This window comes from Elephantulus edwardii, unplaced genomic scaffold (assembly GCF_000299155.1).
Source record: "Elephantulus edwardii isolate Elephantulus edwardi_28Jun2011 unplaced genomic scaffold, EleEdw1.0 scaffold00278, whole genome shotgun sequence".
Taxonomy (NCBI): domain Eukaryota; kingdom Metazoa; phylum Chordata; class Mammalia; order Macroscelidea; family Macroscelididae; genus Elephantulus; species Elephantulus edwardii.
Window position 1 is genome coordinate 1,526,137 of NW_006400028.1, and position 13,988 is coordinate 1,540,124.

Below are 13,988 nucleotides of genomic sequence, written 5' to 3' on the forward strand. Positions count from 1 at the left end.
TAAAAAAATGGTATCTCTATTTGCAACTTTTTGAAAAATTGCCATACAGCCTTCCATAATGGTTGCACCATTTTACACTCCCACCAACAGTGAATAAGGAATTCAGTTTCTCCACACCCTCTCCAGCATTTGATGTTTGCTGTTCTGTTCAATTTTGCTATTCTTACTGGAGTGAGATGATATCGCATAGTTATTTTAGGAGCAGTCTTATGCAGTATTTGTCCTTTTGTGACTGAATTATTTCACTCAAGATAATGCTCTCTAGACTCTCCCTTTTTGTGTTGTACTTTATGAATACTCTATTGTTCTTTGGTGCTACATAGTATTCCATTATGTGAATATACAACCGTTTTCTAGCCATTCATTTGTGCATTGGCATTTGATTTGTATTTATTTTCTCACCATTGTGAACAATGTTGCTGTGAGCCCAAGTGTACATGTCTCTGTGTCTCAGCTCTCATTTCCTTGGGGTATATTCCCAGCAGTGAAATTGAGGCTGACTCAGGCCAAGAAGACACAAACTTAGCAAAAAATAGGAAACCTATTTATGTGTCTATGTGTCTATCCTGCTAATACTATATTTTACGCAGGCCCAGGCCCAAGAGGACACTGGCTAAGCAAAATAAGGAAACCCGTTTAGCAGACTCAACCCCCAGGAGCTGTGGCTGGTGAATAGCTCTAACCATATAAGGGAGATATAAGTTCAACAACAAATAACAGAAAAACTGGTCCAGCAGCTGCAGGTTGGTTGCCCAGTAACCTAACGAGGGAATTTTAACCAATTTATGACCTTTCTCCTTGTATACCTGACTTATAGACCCTTTGCCTCAAAAGGTTTTAACTAACCAATCATAGTGTATGTAAATCTAGCCAATAAAAAAAAAGAGACCCCAACCATTAACTTGTAAGCCTATATAAAGAGAGAACATTCTGCATTTGGGGAGCCTGACCCTTAAGAGGCTGTGGTCTCTGTCAGCACAACTTGTGGACAATATGTGCACAATAAAGTTTTTCTTGCTTCACCAAAAGAGCTTGTTGCTGGGCAGGAAGTGGAATTTCTGTAATAAAATTGCTGGGATTTCTATGTTAAGCTTTTTGAGGAAACACCAAACTGCCTTCCATGGTGATTGTACCATTTTATAGTCCCACCAGCAGGGCCTGAGTGTTCAGTCTTTCCACATCCTCTCCAACATTTTTTATTTCCACATCCTCTCCAATATTTTTTATTAGTTATTGTTAAACTTTGCTACTGCTACTGGGATGAGAGGATATCTCATTGATATGCATCTCTCTGAGTGCCAGTAATTTTGAACATTTCTTCATGTATTTGTTGCCCATCCAAATGTACTCATTTGTGAAGACTCTTTTCATGTCTCTTGCCCATTTTGTATGTTACCAGTCTGTTTATTTGTGGGAGTGAATGCTCTGTAAACAGTGGTTTTGAGACCCTTGTCTGAAATGTAATTGCCAGATATTTTTTCCTAGTCTGTGGACTTTTCACCTTATTAGAAAAAGGGGGTTTTTTTATGCACACAGGGATATGATTTTTAGAAGATCCCATTTGTTGATTTTACCTGTCTTGGTTCTGCATTTTTGGCTATATTTAAAAGCCTATAAATACCATAGGCTAGGGATTCTCAGCTTGGTCTCATTTTGTCTCTTGTGATCTTTAGTTGTCTGGAGTTTTACCTTTAGGATTCTGATCTACACTGAGTTGGTTTTTGTACACGGTGTGAGAGGGGGGATTCTGTTTCCGTTTTCTGCAGGTAGATGTCCAGTTTTGCCATTTGTTGAAGAGGTTGTCATTTGGGGTAAAATGTAGGACTCTTGCAATAGTGTTTAACTTCATCCTCTGAGACACTATCAATATATATTTTACACATGCTATAAACTCAGTAATATAGTGTTACAAGTGGTATTGAAACAGCTACATATGTGTTTAACAGAATTGAAAAGAAAAAAAATCATAGTATTTTATATTTTTACACAAAACTAATATTTCTTTTGTCATTCCTATGTGGAGAACCAATTTTCTATCTTGAGTAATTTCCTTCAATCTAAAGAATTTCCCTTAGCATTTCATAGTGTAGGTCTGCTGGCAATTAATTCTTTTCTGTTTATTTAAAATATTTTCATTAACTTTCAAATTTTTCATAGCTTTCCAAGATATGGAATTCTTGAATAACTCTTTTTCTTTCACCACTTTGAATATGCCACACATATATCTTCCAGCATTCATTGCTTCTGATGAGAAGTTAATCAATAATTTTATATATAAATTTCATAAAGATATACTTTATATATAAATGTATACATACCAGTACATACTGCTCACCTTCGGTTTGGGCAATGTCATACTATAATATATTCATCTGCAGTCCCTCATAGGTGTTTTGTTTGTTTTTGAAAGAACAAGCCACTCTTGTTTTACTCCCCCAGTGGTTTTAAAAGGAGATTTGGTGGCCTCTGGTGGCGTTGTCTGTAGGGAGTTGTGCTCTTAATTAAAAGGAGGTGCCTGTCTAAGGGTTCAAATCCACCAGCAGCTCCTACAGAAAAAGAAGAGCAATCTCCTCCCTTATGATTGACAACATCCAAACCCCCCTGGAGGGCTGGCTGTGAGGCAGTTCTAACTCACCGGTAATGAGTTTGAATTTAGTGGCATTGTCTGTTGCTAACCCAACGGTGGTATTTTTTCTATAAGGGCTTTAATCCATCAGCAAAAACTCAGGAGAAAGATGAGCAAGCTCCTCCTGTGTGGGGATCAGAAAATTAATGGAAGGTTAGTTATGATTTGGTTCCAAGTCAATGGCAATAAGAGAGATGAGTGGAAGAATTGTTTTTAAGATCCTAACCCTGGCAGCAGGGCTTCTAGATGCATCCCAGTTCCTGAAGTGATTCTTTACCTTCTACTGCTCCTTCCATCTTAATTCACTGGTCAGGCAACCCTGCAGCCTTTCATTGATGATAGAGTAGGACCTGTCACAGTTCTTCTGTTCCTGCTGTGGGTGCTGTTGGCACTGGCCTGGGCACTGGAAGGCACCTGACTTGGGTGATGGTGACAGTGACTGTACATTATCAGGAAGTAGCTGTGCCAACAGGGTGGTAGCAGCCCAAACCACTACTGCCAAGCTTGTTCCTGGCACCCCGGCCTGTGTTCTCTGCAGCCAACTCTTAGCATCTGTGCGCCTGGACATGCACAAAGTCAGGATCAGGCTGCCTGCTCAGCCCCACTGTGGTCCAGTCACATCCCCAGCAAGGCCAGCCTCTGTTTTTCAATAGATACAGCTCTTACACCTTGTCTAGTGGGCTTGTAATATATTTCAACATAACAGGTTTTACAGGGATATTCACACAGATCATATGTGAAGTGTCTGTACATAACATGGTGTTCACACAGCATCCAAATCACATAATACCCTATTCTACAGAAGACATAGTGGACATTAAGTGGCACATAACTGTGGATGAATGCATCAAAATTCAAAACTTCCTGGTTGGTTTTTTTTTAAAAGACGCTATTAATGAAAAGACAAACTCAAGTAACATACTCTCAAGTCACCTATCAAAGGTCTTGAGTTTAAAACTCTTTAAACTTATTAAGGGAGCTCTGGTGGCCTACTGGCTAGAAGCTACACTGCAATCTCAAAGGCACATGATTCGAGGCCTCCAGCTGCTCTGTGGGAAAAGGGTGGGCAATCTCCTCCTGTGTAATTAACTGCCTCTGAAAACCCGCCAGAGGGTCAGCTAGGGATTGGTTGTGACTCTATAATATACAACAACAACAACAACAACAACAACAAAACTTATTAAGATGAATAACCAAATATAAGTGGACAGGTGATTTGAACAGACTTTTAACAAAATACCTATGATTGTCTAATAAAGCACTGTCCTTGGGTAGATTCTGATGCACAGCAACCCTGTAGTAGAGAACTGCTCTGCAGGGTTTCTGAGACTATAAATTTTTACAGCAACAGATGCCTCATGTTTCTCCCAATGACTAGTGGGTTTGAACCATTAACTTTTTCCTTAGCAGCCTAATGCATGAACAACAGCACCACTATCACATGGCAAGATGTTCAGTGCCATCAGTCATCAAAGAAATGCATGCTGAAACCACAAATAAATGTTACTAAATGACTAAAATTTAAAAATGAAGAATATCAAACATTAGCATAGGTGTAGAATAATACTGCTGGTGGAAATGTAAAATGGTGCAGCAACTCTGGAAAACAAGCTATTTCTAATTATTAGGACTGCAGAGCCCTCTCCTTCCTCTCCCAGAATGGCTACTGAGAAAATCCAACAACAGGAAACAGCAGTTGTGATTTTTCTGTGAAACTACCCTATACCCATTTCGGCAGGAATAGTTATCTGAGAACCTAGATCACTTCCCTATCTTGAAGGAAGCATCTATATGCATCCCCTTGCCCAGTTTCCATGTAAGAAAGTATAAAATCCTCCTCTAACTCTTAGTGGGGGTTAGTATTCTGCTTGAGAACCAGCCTGGCAGTTTCTCCTTAATAAACTATCTTTCTTTGACTGCACTGGGTTCTGTCTTTCAGCGGTGACCTTACACCAATAGAGTTAAAAAATATATAAACGGGGAGCTCTTGTGATAAGGATTGGCACTGCAAACCCAAAAGCAGGAGGATCAAATACACCAGCTGCTCCACAAAGAAAGATGGGCAAACACTTCCTGTGTGATTCAGAGTCTCTGAAACCCCACTGAAGGGTCAGCTATGGGTCAGTTCTGACTGATACGACAACAGTACTATGATTAAAAGTGCATCAGTGGTTGCATGGGGCCAGGGGTGGGATTTACCGGGAAGGGGTAAAAGGGAACTTTTTGAGATGATGGAAATGTCCTATATCTTGATTAGGATCAAGATGCCATTCCATTTGTGGCGGAATACTGACTGCAACACGGATGACCAGAGGCAAAACCATGAATGTCTTAGAAGAAATACAACCAAAATGTTCCTCAGAAGCAGGGACGGCAAGCCCTTGGCTCACTCACTTTGGACACAACATCAGGAAAGACCAACTGCTTGCAAAGGACATCATGTTTGGTAAGTGAGGGTCAGTGAAAACAAGGGAAATCCTCAGTGGAATAGGTTGGCACAACAGTGAGAATGGCCGACTTAAACATCAGTGACTGTGAAGACGGCACAGGACTGAACATTTCATGGATACACATTAGGTCACATGGGTCAGAGCAGATGTACCTGGCAATCAATAGCAAATGGAAAAAAATCAATTCTATTCAATATTTGCATCACAGTTCTTTTCTGATAAAGGAAATTATGCATCAAAGTAATATGCTAGTTGCTTTAATTTCAGTTTAAATAATGGACAAATAACTACTTATCCAAATATCTTTTGACATTAGAAACATGATGTTTGGATCAGAGAATAGCAAACTCTACAAACACATGTTCTAGGATAAAATAAAGCCTAACTTGGAATAGTTTGGAACAGGAAAAACCCAACAATCCAGCTTTCATTTTAATAAACTCTTTATTGTTTGGTGTTCTTGTACATAAAATACATATTTAACTGAATATTATGTACAAATATTTGAAAGCATTTAAAATACAACTTATGATTATAAAGTAAAACAATCAAGGTGCATTAAGGAAGCATATGATTCCCAGGCACTTAAACACGAATCATGTTTCTAATGAATCAGAGTCTTGTTATTCTAAAAGAATTCCCGCCCACAGGAGAGCACTGACACAGGCAATTACTTGTTAAAAGAAGAAATAGTTTTCATTATGTAAAACATGTAGAAAGAAACATGATGCAAAAAAGAAGCTACTCAGTTCTTTAGAATTTTGTCACTTAGTTGTTAGGAAGACTACAGACCCTAAGGCTATAAGGATCTGTCCAACCAGAAAGCTTGTATTAGATATGCTCTTCCGGCTTCTCTGTGAGAGGTATTCCATCAGCCACTTTTGGTTGAAGGCTGGCCCACTATAGACACCAGGAAAACCTTTTCGACCACAGCCATGTCCATAACTGGTAATTCCCATGATAAAAAATTTATGATGTTCTGGTAAGTAGCACATTAATGGTCCACCACTATCACCCTAGAAAAGTCCCAAAATAGTGTTAGTTACTTCTAATATTGTTTAAGTAACAATAAAGAATAAATTAATTATATTAAATATACATTGATAGGAATATACATTTATAGTATATTCAATGTAGTAAAGATCCATAGGTTTTCTTTTAGTTTAATTTTTCAATTTAAACAAGAAGTATCCAATCTGGCCTGATATGTATGAGAATCATAGAGCTAATAGATAAACTGTCCATTTATATACTTTTGAACTGGAATATTATGAATCAAATTGTTCAGATTTTTTAAAGCCATTCATAAAAAACATAACTTAGCAAGTATGCAAAATATTATAAAACACAATACTGCCTATCAAAACACTTTGCTTACTTTATGACATACGGAATATCAGAGCTTAATGTGTAGAAACAAACAATAAAAAATATAACACTTTATCATATTAAGGATTCTGTTAGGAATGTGTGTGTGGTTTAGTTAGAGGAGTAAGCTGGCATTTTGTAAGAGATGGCCTCTATCTGAGCATTAACACTACCGGGTAACAGGAATAAATGAACTAGTTCTCTTAATATCATAACAAACAAATCTCTGTCATAGTTTATACAAGATTGTTATATACTGTAACAGAAGGATTGATGTCTTGGAGTTGTAGTGCTGGAGCTGTACTGAATATCCCATGGACTGCCAAAAGGACAAACATTTATGTCTTATACAAGTTTATATATTCATGAAAAAAATCCTTTAGCAAGTGTATAAAGAGAAGAGTGCATCCAGAGTGCTCCTTAGAGGCAAGGATGGTAAAACTTCATCCCATACTTTGGACATGTTGCTATTCCTTGCAAAGGGACATCATGCTTGGAAAGGAGAAGAGTTAACAAAGAATAGGAAGACCCTTAGCAAGAAGGACAGACACAGTGACTGCAGCAATGGCTTAAAAGAATGTCAGAGATGGTGAGGACGGCACAGGATAGAACAGGGTTCAGATCTGTTATTCATAGGGTTACTATGAGTCAGACTTGACTCAATGGCACATAACAACAACCACAACCACCCAAGACAGACATTGAATAACTATTTTTTTTTTCTCCAATGAGGAGCATTCCTAGGAATACTATGAATTCTTTATTATTTTTTCCTATTTTTTAAGGGGGAGAAATCATAGGAAAATTAAACCCCAGGCTGCATAAATGGGAGTAAGTAAGAAAAGAATAGCACAGTCCTTGGGAGTGAAGTGTTGCAAGTTTTAGAGGATAAAGAAAGACTCAAAAAGCACAAATAACAAAACAAAAAATACAAAGACTTCAGAAAAATTTAGAAACTTTTATGCTGAGATGATAGCCTGAAGAAAATGAAAACATAGTACATGATATGGAAGAAAATATTTACAGAACCTATACATGAAATCTGTGTGACAAACAAGAACTGACTGATACTGTCTGGATCGCTAGGACTCCTGGTCGACTCTATAGCACAATACAACCACAACAACCACAGGTCTTGTTTTCTGCTTTGACAGCCTGCAACTTTCCAATCTCTTTTCCTAGAGGAATATGTTGCAGACCGAGGGTCCCAAAGAATAGAATAATTTTATAATTATTAATAAAGAGACAAACAGCCAGGAATGAGATAAAGCAGAGAACGAAAAACAGAGGGTCAACAGTTCTGGACTGAAGACCTCAAGCCATGCTTCTCTGAGTATTTATTTAGAATCATAAGATAATAAAAGTAAATTCACAAGGAAGTACAAAACAAAGGATAATGGTGAAGTCTTTTACAGATAAGGCCAAGTTCCTCTTTATGCTAATCTCAAGAGGGAGGGGTTCACTTGACACAAACTAAGAACAATGTTAACTCCTAGTGAACGCCCCATTGCCACAAGGTGGCCTCCAGTTTGTATCAAGCTTCCCTCATTTCCAGCACTTGGTCTACTATTATTAAATTTTATATTCAGCTTCCCTCAGGAATATGCTTCCGTTTTTGTTTTTTAATAGGTTCCATTCTCATACAAGTTCCAACTTTTACAAGTTTTGCTGTATCTCATAAGCCACTTGCAGACCAAATATATAAATAACGGTGGTTGTTAGGTGCCTTCAAGTCAACTATGATTCATAAAGACCCTATGAACAATAGGCCTGAGCTTTGCCCAATGCTAATCCATTTTCATGGTATCTGATATGTTCAAGACTCAATAATTAAAAGATAACTACCCAGTTGAAAATGAACATAGGATCTGCATAGACATATCCTCAAAGAATATATACAAATGACTGATAAGTACATGCAAAGACATTCAACATTATTAGTTTTTAGGGAAATGCAAATGAAAACCACAATTACATACCATTTCATACCAAAGAGATGATTATAATAAAAAAGATGTTGACAGTATAGCCAAATATGTACAGAAAAGGGAATTCTCATATGTTGCTGTTGGGAATGCAAAGTGATAAAGTCATTTGGGGTGTTCTTAAAAATGTTTACCAGTGAGTTACCATGTGACTCTGCAGTTCTGCTCCTAACAGGAATTTACAAGAGGAAAAGACCCCCCAAAATTTATGCACAGTAATATTATTCATTAATAACATTAACAGAGAGAGAAAGAGAGAGATCAGCTGGTCCAGTGATGAGAAAACTATGTGACCAAGACCAAGGTGGGTGACTTTTAATCCGCGGCCCTCGGGCCAGTCTTTCATTGTTTTTGTTCAGACATTCCTCTAGGTCGTATAGCCCTGGTGTACAAGTTGCTGTACCGCGGTCACTTGTGGTTGCTGTGAGGCTGAACACTGTTACACAGATGTGTCAAATGCGTTAATGGTTGGGCTACCCAATGCGGACAGAGAGTGGGGTGGAGCTCCCTGACTAAAATAAGCGTGGAAGGAGGAGTGGCATCCACTTCCATAATAGCTTATCTCCGGAAACCCTATGAACCTGGAGAGAGGCTGAAAGGCACCCAAGCGTCAAGGACTCTCCTTCATAGGGTCTCTATGAGTCGCCTGCGACTCGACGGCACTTAACAACAACAACAATATTATTCATTTTAGTAAAAAGGTAGAAACAATATTTTATGCATACAAAATCCATACATAAATCTCCACAGCAATATTATTCATATCAGTAAAATAATAGAAATAACTCAAATGTTCAACTGATACATGTATTAATAAAGTTATGTATATCTATACAATGATATATTACCTGTCAATAAAAAAGGAATGAAATACTGATTCATTCTTTGATATGAGTGAAATGTGAAAATGTTACTCAGTGAAAAAAAATCAAGAAGAAAACTCAAACCAATTCCATCCTGTCCATTCTGTCGCACAGCAACCCTTCACTGGGTTTCCAAGGCTGTGTATCTCCAAGAGAGAAGATGATCCATTTTTCTTCCACAGAATGGCTGGTGGATTCAAATGACGCACCTTCTGGTTAACAGCCTGATATGTTTTTTTAATTTGTGTGTGTGTGTGTGTGTGTGTGTAGTAGTCAAACCAGATCTGACTGGTATAGTAGGAGATTGTCCCTCCTTCTTCAACAGAGCATCTGGTGGATTTGAACCATACACCTCTGGAATTGCAGTGCAGCTTCTTGCCACTAGGCCACCAGAGCTCCCGTAACAGCCTGATATGTTATGCATTACACTACCAGGATTTCTTTAGTGAAACAAGTGTCTTGTAAAAGATCACAGATTCAATTATTTCATAAATATGAAATGTTAAGACTAGATTAATCTATAGAGATTAGTAGTTGCTTTGGGCTAGAGGTCAGTGGGTAGGTTATGAAGAATGACTGACAAAGGGTTATGGGATTTGGGGAGAGTAATTGTGCACAATTCTGAATAACCTGAAAATCATGGAATCATATACTTTAAGTGGATGAATTATATGGTATGTGAATTGCTGTAGTATACTATAGTCAGAACTAATCCATAAATGACCCTCTAGCAGGTTTTCAGAGGCAGTTAATCACACGGAAAGAGATTGCTCATCCTTCTCCCATGGAGCAGCTAGTGGATTTGAACCACATGCCTGTGGAATTGCAGCACAGATTCTTACCACTAGGCCATCAGAACTAGTGGCAAGAAGCTGTGCTGCAATCTCAAATGCACAAGGTTTGAGTCCTCCAGGTGCTCCACAGGAGAAAGATGGGCAATCTTTTCCTGTGTGATTATCTGCCTCTGAAAACCTCTCAGAGGGTCAGCTATGAGTCTGTTTTGCTTCAATGGTACACAACAACAACAGTCTTTAAGCTGACATCATTGCTTTTCAATGTTCTATAGAGATCCCTGAGAGCAGATTTTCCCAATGCAATTCATCTTTTGATTTCTTAACTGCCAAGGGTGTTGACTGTACATTGACAACTTCAATCTCTTCTCCATCTATCATGATGTTGTCTATTGACCTGGTGGTGGGGATTTTAATTTCCTTGATGTTGATGTGTAATCCATATTGAAAACTGTAGTCCTTAATCTTCTATACCAAACGCTTCAATTCCTTCTCACTCACTTTCATCAAGCAAGGTCAACATTATGCATTATGCAGGTTGTTGATGAGTCTTCCTCCAATCCTGATGCCACATTCTTCCTCATAGAGTACAGCTTCTCAAAATTATTTTCTCAGCATACAGACTGAATATATGGTGTTGAGAAAGGATACAGGCTGATGAACACCTTTCCTGATTTTAAACAATGCAATATTCCCTTGCTCTGTTTGCACGACAGTCTAGGTACAGGTTTGGCATGAGCATAATTAAGTGTCCTAGGATTCCCACCATTCTTCTCAATGTTGGCCATAATTTGATATGATCCACATGGTCAAATGCCTTTGGATAGCCAATAAAACACAGATAAGACCTCCTTCTGGTATTCTCTGTTTTCAGTCAAGATCCACCTGACATGAACAATAATACCTCTGGTACCACGCCTCTTCTAAATCCAGCTTGAATTTATGGCAGTTCTCTGTTAATGTACTGTTTTAGTCATTTCTAAATAGTCTTCAGCAAGATGTTGCTTCCTTGTGATATTAATATTGTCCAAAAATTTCTACATTCTGTTGGATCTTTTTTTTTTAAAAAAGGGAATAAATATAGATCTCTTCTAATCAGCTGACCCAGGAAGTGGTCTTCCAGATTTCTTGGCACAGTCTGGTGAGCACATCCAGGGTTACTTCTCTTTGCTGGAATATGTAAATTTGTATTCCATCAACTCCCAGGGACTTATTTTTGCCAATGCCTTCAGTGCAGCTTGGATTTTTCCCATTACTGTCATTGGTTAGTGATCATATGTTATTTCCTGAAATGCCTCCATGTCAGCCAACTCATTTTGGAGGCATATTGTTGCTGTTGTGTGCCATCGAGTTGGAAATGACCCACCCTTCAGCAGGTTTTCAGAGGCAGTTAATCACATTGGAAGAGACTTCCCATCCTGATCCCATGGACCAACTAGTGGATTCAAACTGCATGCCTTTGGGACTGCAGCACAGCTTCATACCACTAGACGACCTGATCTCTCTTTTGGAGGAGGCATGTTGTTGTTGTTGTTGTTGTTGTTATGTCCTATCGAGTTGCTTGCAACTCATAGCGACCCTGTGTACAACAGCTCTAACTCTGCTCTGTCCTGTGCCAATCGCACTGTCTCCAACACACCCATCCAGATTACCCCAGTCACTGAATCAATCCACCTCCCAGAGGGCCATCCCCTCCTGCACCTGTCCTCCACCCTCCCAAGCATGATGTTCTTCTCCAAGGACATGTCCAAAGTATGTCAGATGAAGCCCCAGAATCCTTGACTCCAAGGATCAGACAGGTTTAACCCTTTCCAGGATGAATCTGTTTGTTTTCTTCACAGTCCATGGTACCTTCAACACTCTTCTCCAGCACCACAGCTCAAAGGCATCAATTCTCCTTCTATGCTCCCTGGTCATTGTCCAGCTCTCTGATGCATAAAAAGTGATAGCAAAGACCATGGCCTGTATCAGACGCACCTAAGTCTCCAGAGAGACAACCATTGTTCTTCAGTATTTGGAGGCATAGTTAAGTATAATTCTTAGAGAGACCTAAACAACTTGTGGGATTGATTTTACTGGGTTTAAAGTGCTAGGACTATAGAGTGAAAGGCCAACAGGGCCAATAGGCTCAATTTAGTTGATTGGCCCAATGTTATCTTAAGGTTCTACATCCTAATTTGATGAGTAGTATCTGGGGTCTTCAAAGTTTGCAAGTGGCCATCTAAGACACAATGGGTCTCTTCCTATCAGTGCAACAGGCAGTGAAGGAAATCAAAGACTTAAAGAAGAACTTGTCCACAAGATTAATGTCCTAGGTGAACCATGCTTGTAGCCTGTGAGGCTCCAGTCACTAGATTGTACCCAGCTACCACTACCAACTAGTTTGATCAGGGACAAAATATCTGTGTTTCATTGATTATGCAAAGGCATTTGACTGCGTGGATCATAACAAACTGTGGCTGACTCTGAGAAGAATGGGAATCCCAGAACATTTAATCATGCTAATGCGAAACCTATGCTTGGACCAAGAGGTAGTCGTCAGAACAGAGCAGGGTAACACTGCATGGTTCAAAATTGGGAAGGGTGTATGCCAGGGATGTGTCCTATCTCCATACCTTTTCAACCTGTATGCAGAGCAGATTATCCGAGAGGCGGGGCTCTATGAGGAGAAGTGTGGCGTTAGGATTGGTGGACGATCTATCAACAATCTGCGTTATGCAGATGACACAACCTTGCTCGCTGAAACTGAGGAGGACCTCATGCACTTGCTGCAGAGGGTCAAGGACTGCAGCCTTCAATATGGACTGAGGCTCAATGTCAAGAAGACAAAAATTCTCACCACTGGACCAATCGGTAGCATCAGGATGGATGGCGAAGAGATTGAGATTGTTCACAGCTTCAGTTTGCTCGGCTCCACAGTCAACACACTTGGCACCAGTAGCCAGGAAATAAAAAATCGTATTGTGATGGAAAAGTCTGAAGTTAGGAACCTGTCCAGAATACTCAAGAGCAACAGTGTCTCTCTGGAGACTAAGGTCCGCCTGATACAGGCCATGGTTTTTGCAATCACTTGTTATGCATCAGAGAGTTGGACAATGACTAGGGAGGATAGAAGGAGAATTGACACCTTTGAGCTGTGGTGCTGGAGAAGAGTATTGAATGTACCATGGACTGCCAAGAAAACAAACAGATTCATCGTAGAGAGGGTTAAACCAGGTTGCTCCTTGGAGGCAAGGATTCTGGGGCTTCGCCTGACATACTTTGGACATGTTGTAAGGAGAGACAGGTCTTTGGAGAAGGACATCATGCTGGGTAGAATAGAGGGACAGCGCAGGAGCGGAAGACCCTCTATGAGGTGGATTGATTCAGTGACTGGGGATGGGTGTTGTCGGGGGCAGTGAGATTGGCACAGGATAGAGCACGGTTTAGGGCTATTGTATATAGGGTCGCTATGAGTCGCAAACGACTCGATGGCACATAACAACAACAACAACAACAACATTATAAAAGGAGAAAATGTTACCACAAGATAAAGGTAAACAATCCAATTGAAAAATGGGCACAGGAAATGAACAGACACTTCACCATAGAAGACATTCAGATGGCTAACAAGCACATGAAGAAATGTTCAAAATCCCCAATTCTAGGAGAGATGCAAATAAAAATGAGATATCATCTCACCCCAGTCAGAATAGCAAAATTTAACAGAACAGCAAACAACAAATCCTGGCGAGGTTGTGGAGAAACTGGAAACCTTATTCTCTGTTGGTAGAAGTATAAAATGGTGCAACCACTGTGGAAGGTGGTGGTGTGCTTTCTCAAAAAGTTGCAAATACCCTCAGGGTGAGCTCCTCAGTCCCCAGATTGTGCCATCTGACCCCTGGGTGGGGAAGGAGGGAAAAAAA

The 13,988-nt window shown here is 39.6% G+C and overlaps 1 protein-coding gene across 1 annotated transcript in view; it reads right to left on the minus strand.

The window, feature by feature from the left end:
- Positions 1-5,840: 5,840 nt before the first annotated feature.
- TMPRSS12 (transmembrane (C-terminal) protease, serine 12) overlaps positions 5,841-13,988 on the minus strand; it is a 90,811-nt gene continuing 82,663 nt past the window's right edge. Inside the window, exon 5 of the mRNA XM_006900263.1 lies at positions 5,841-6,092. Coding sequence (XP_006900325.1) covers positions 5,841-6,092 — 252 coding nt within the window. The remainder of the gene's footprint in view (positions 6,093-13,988) is intronic.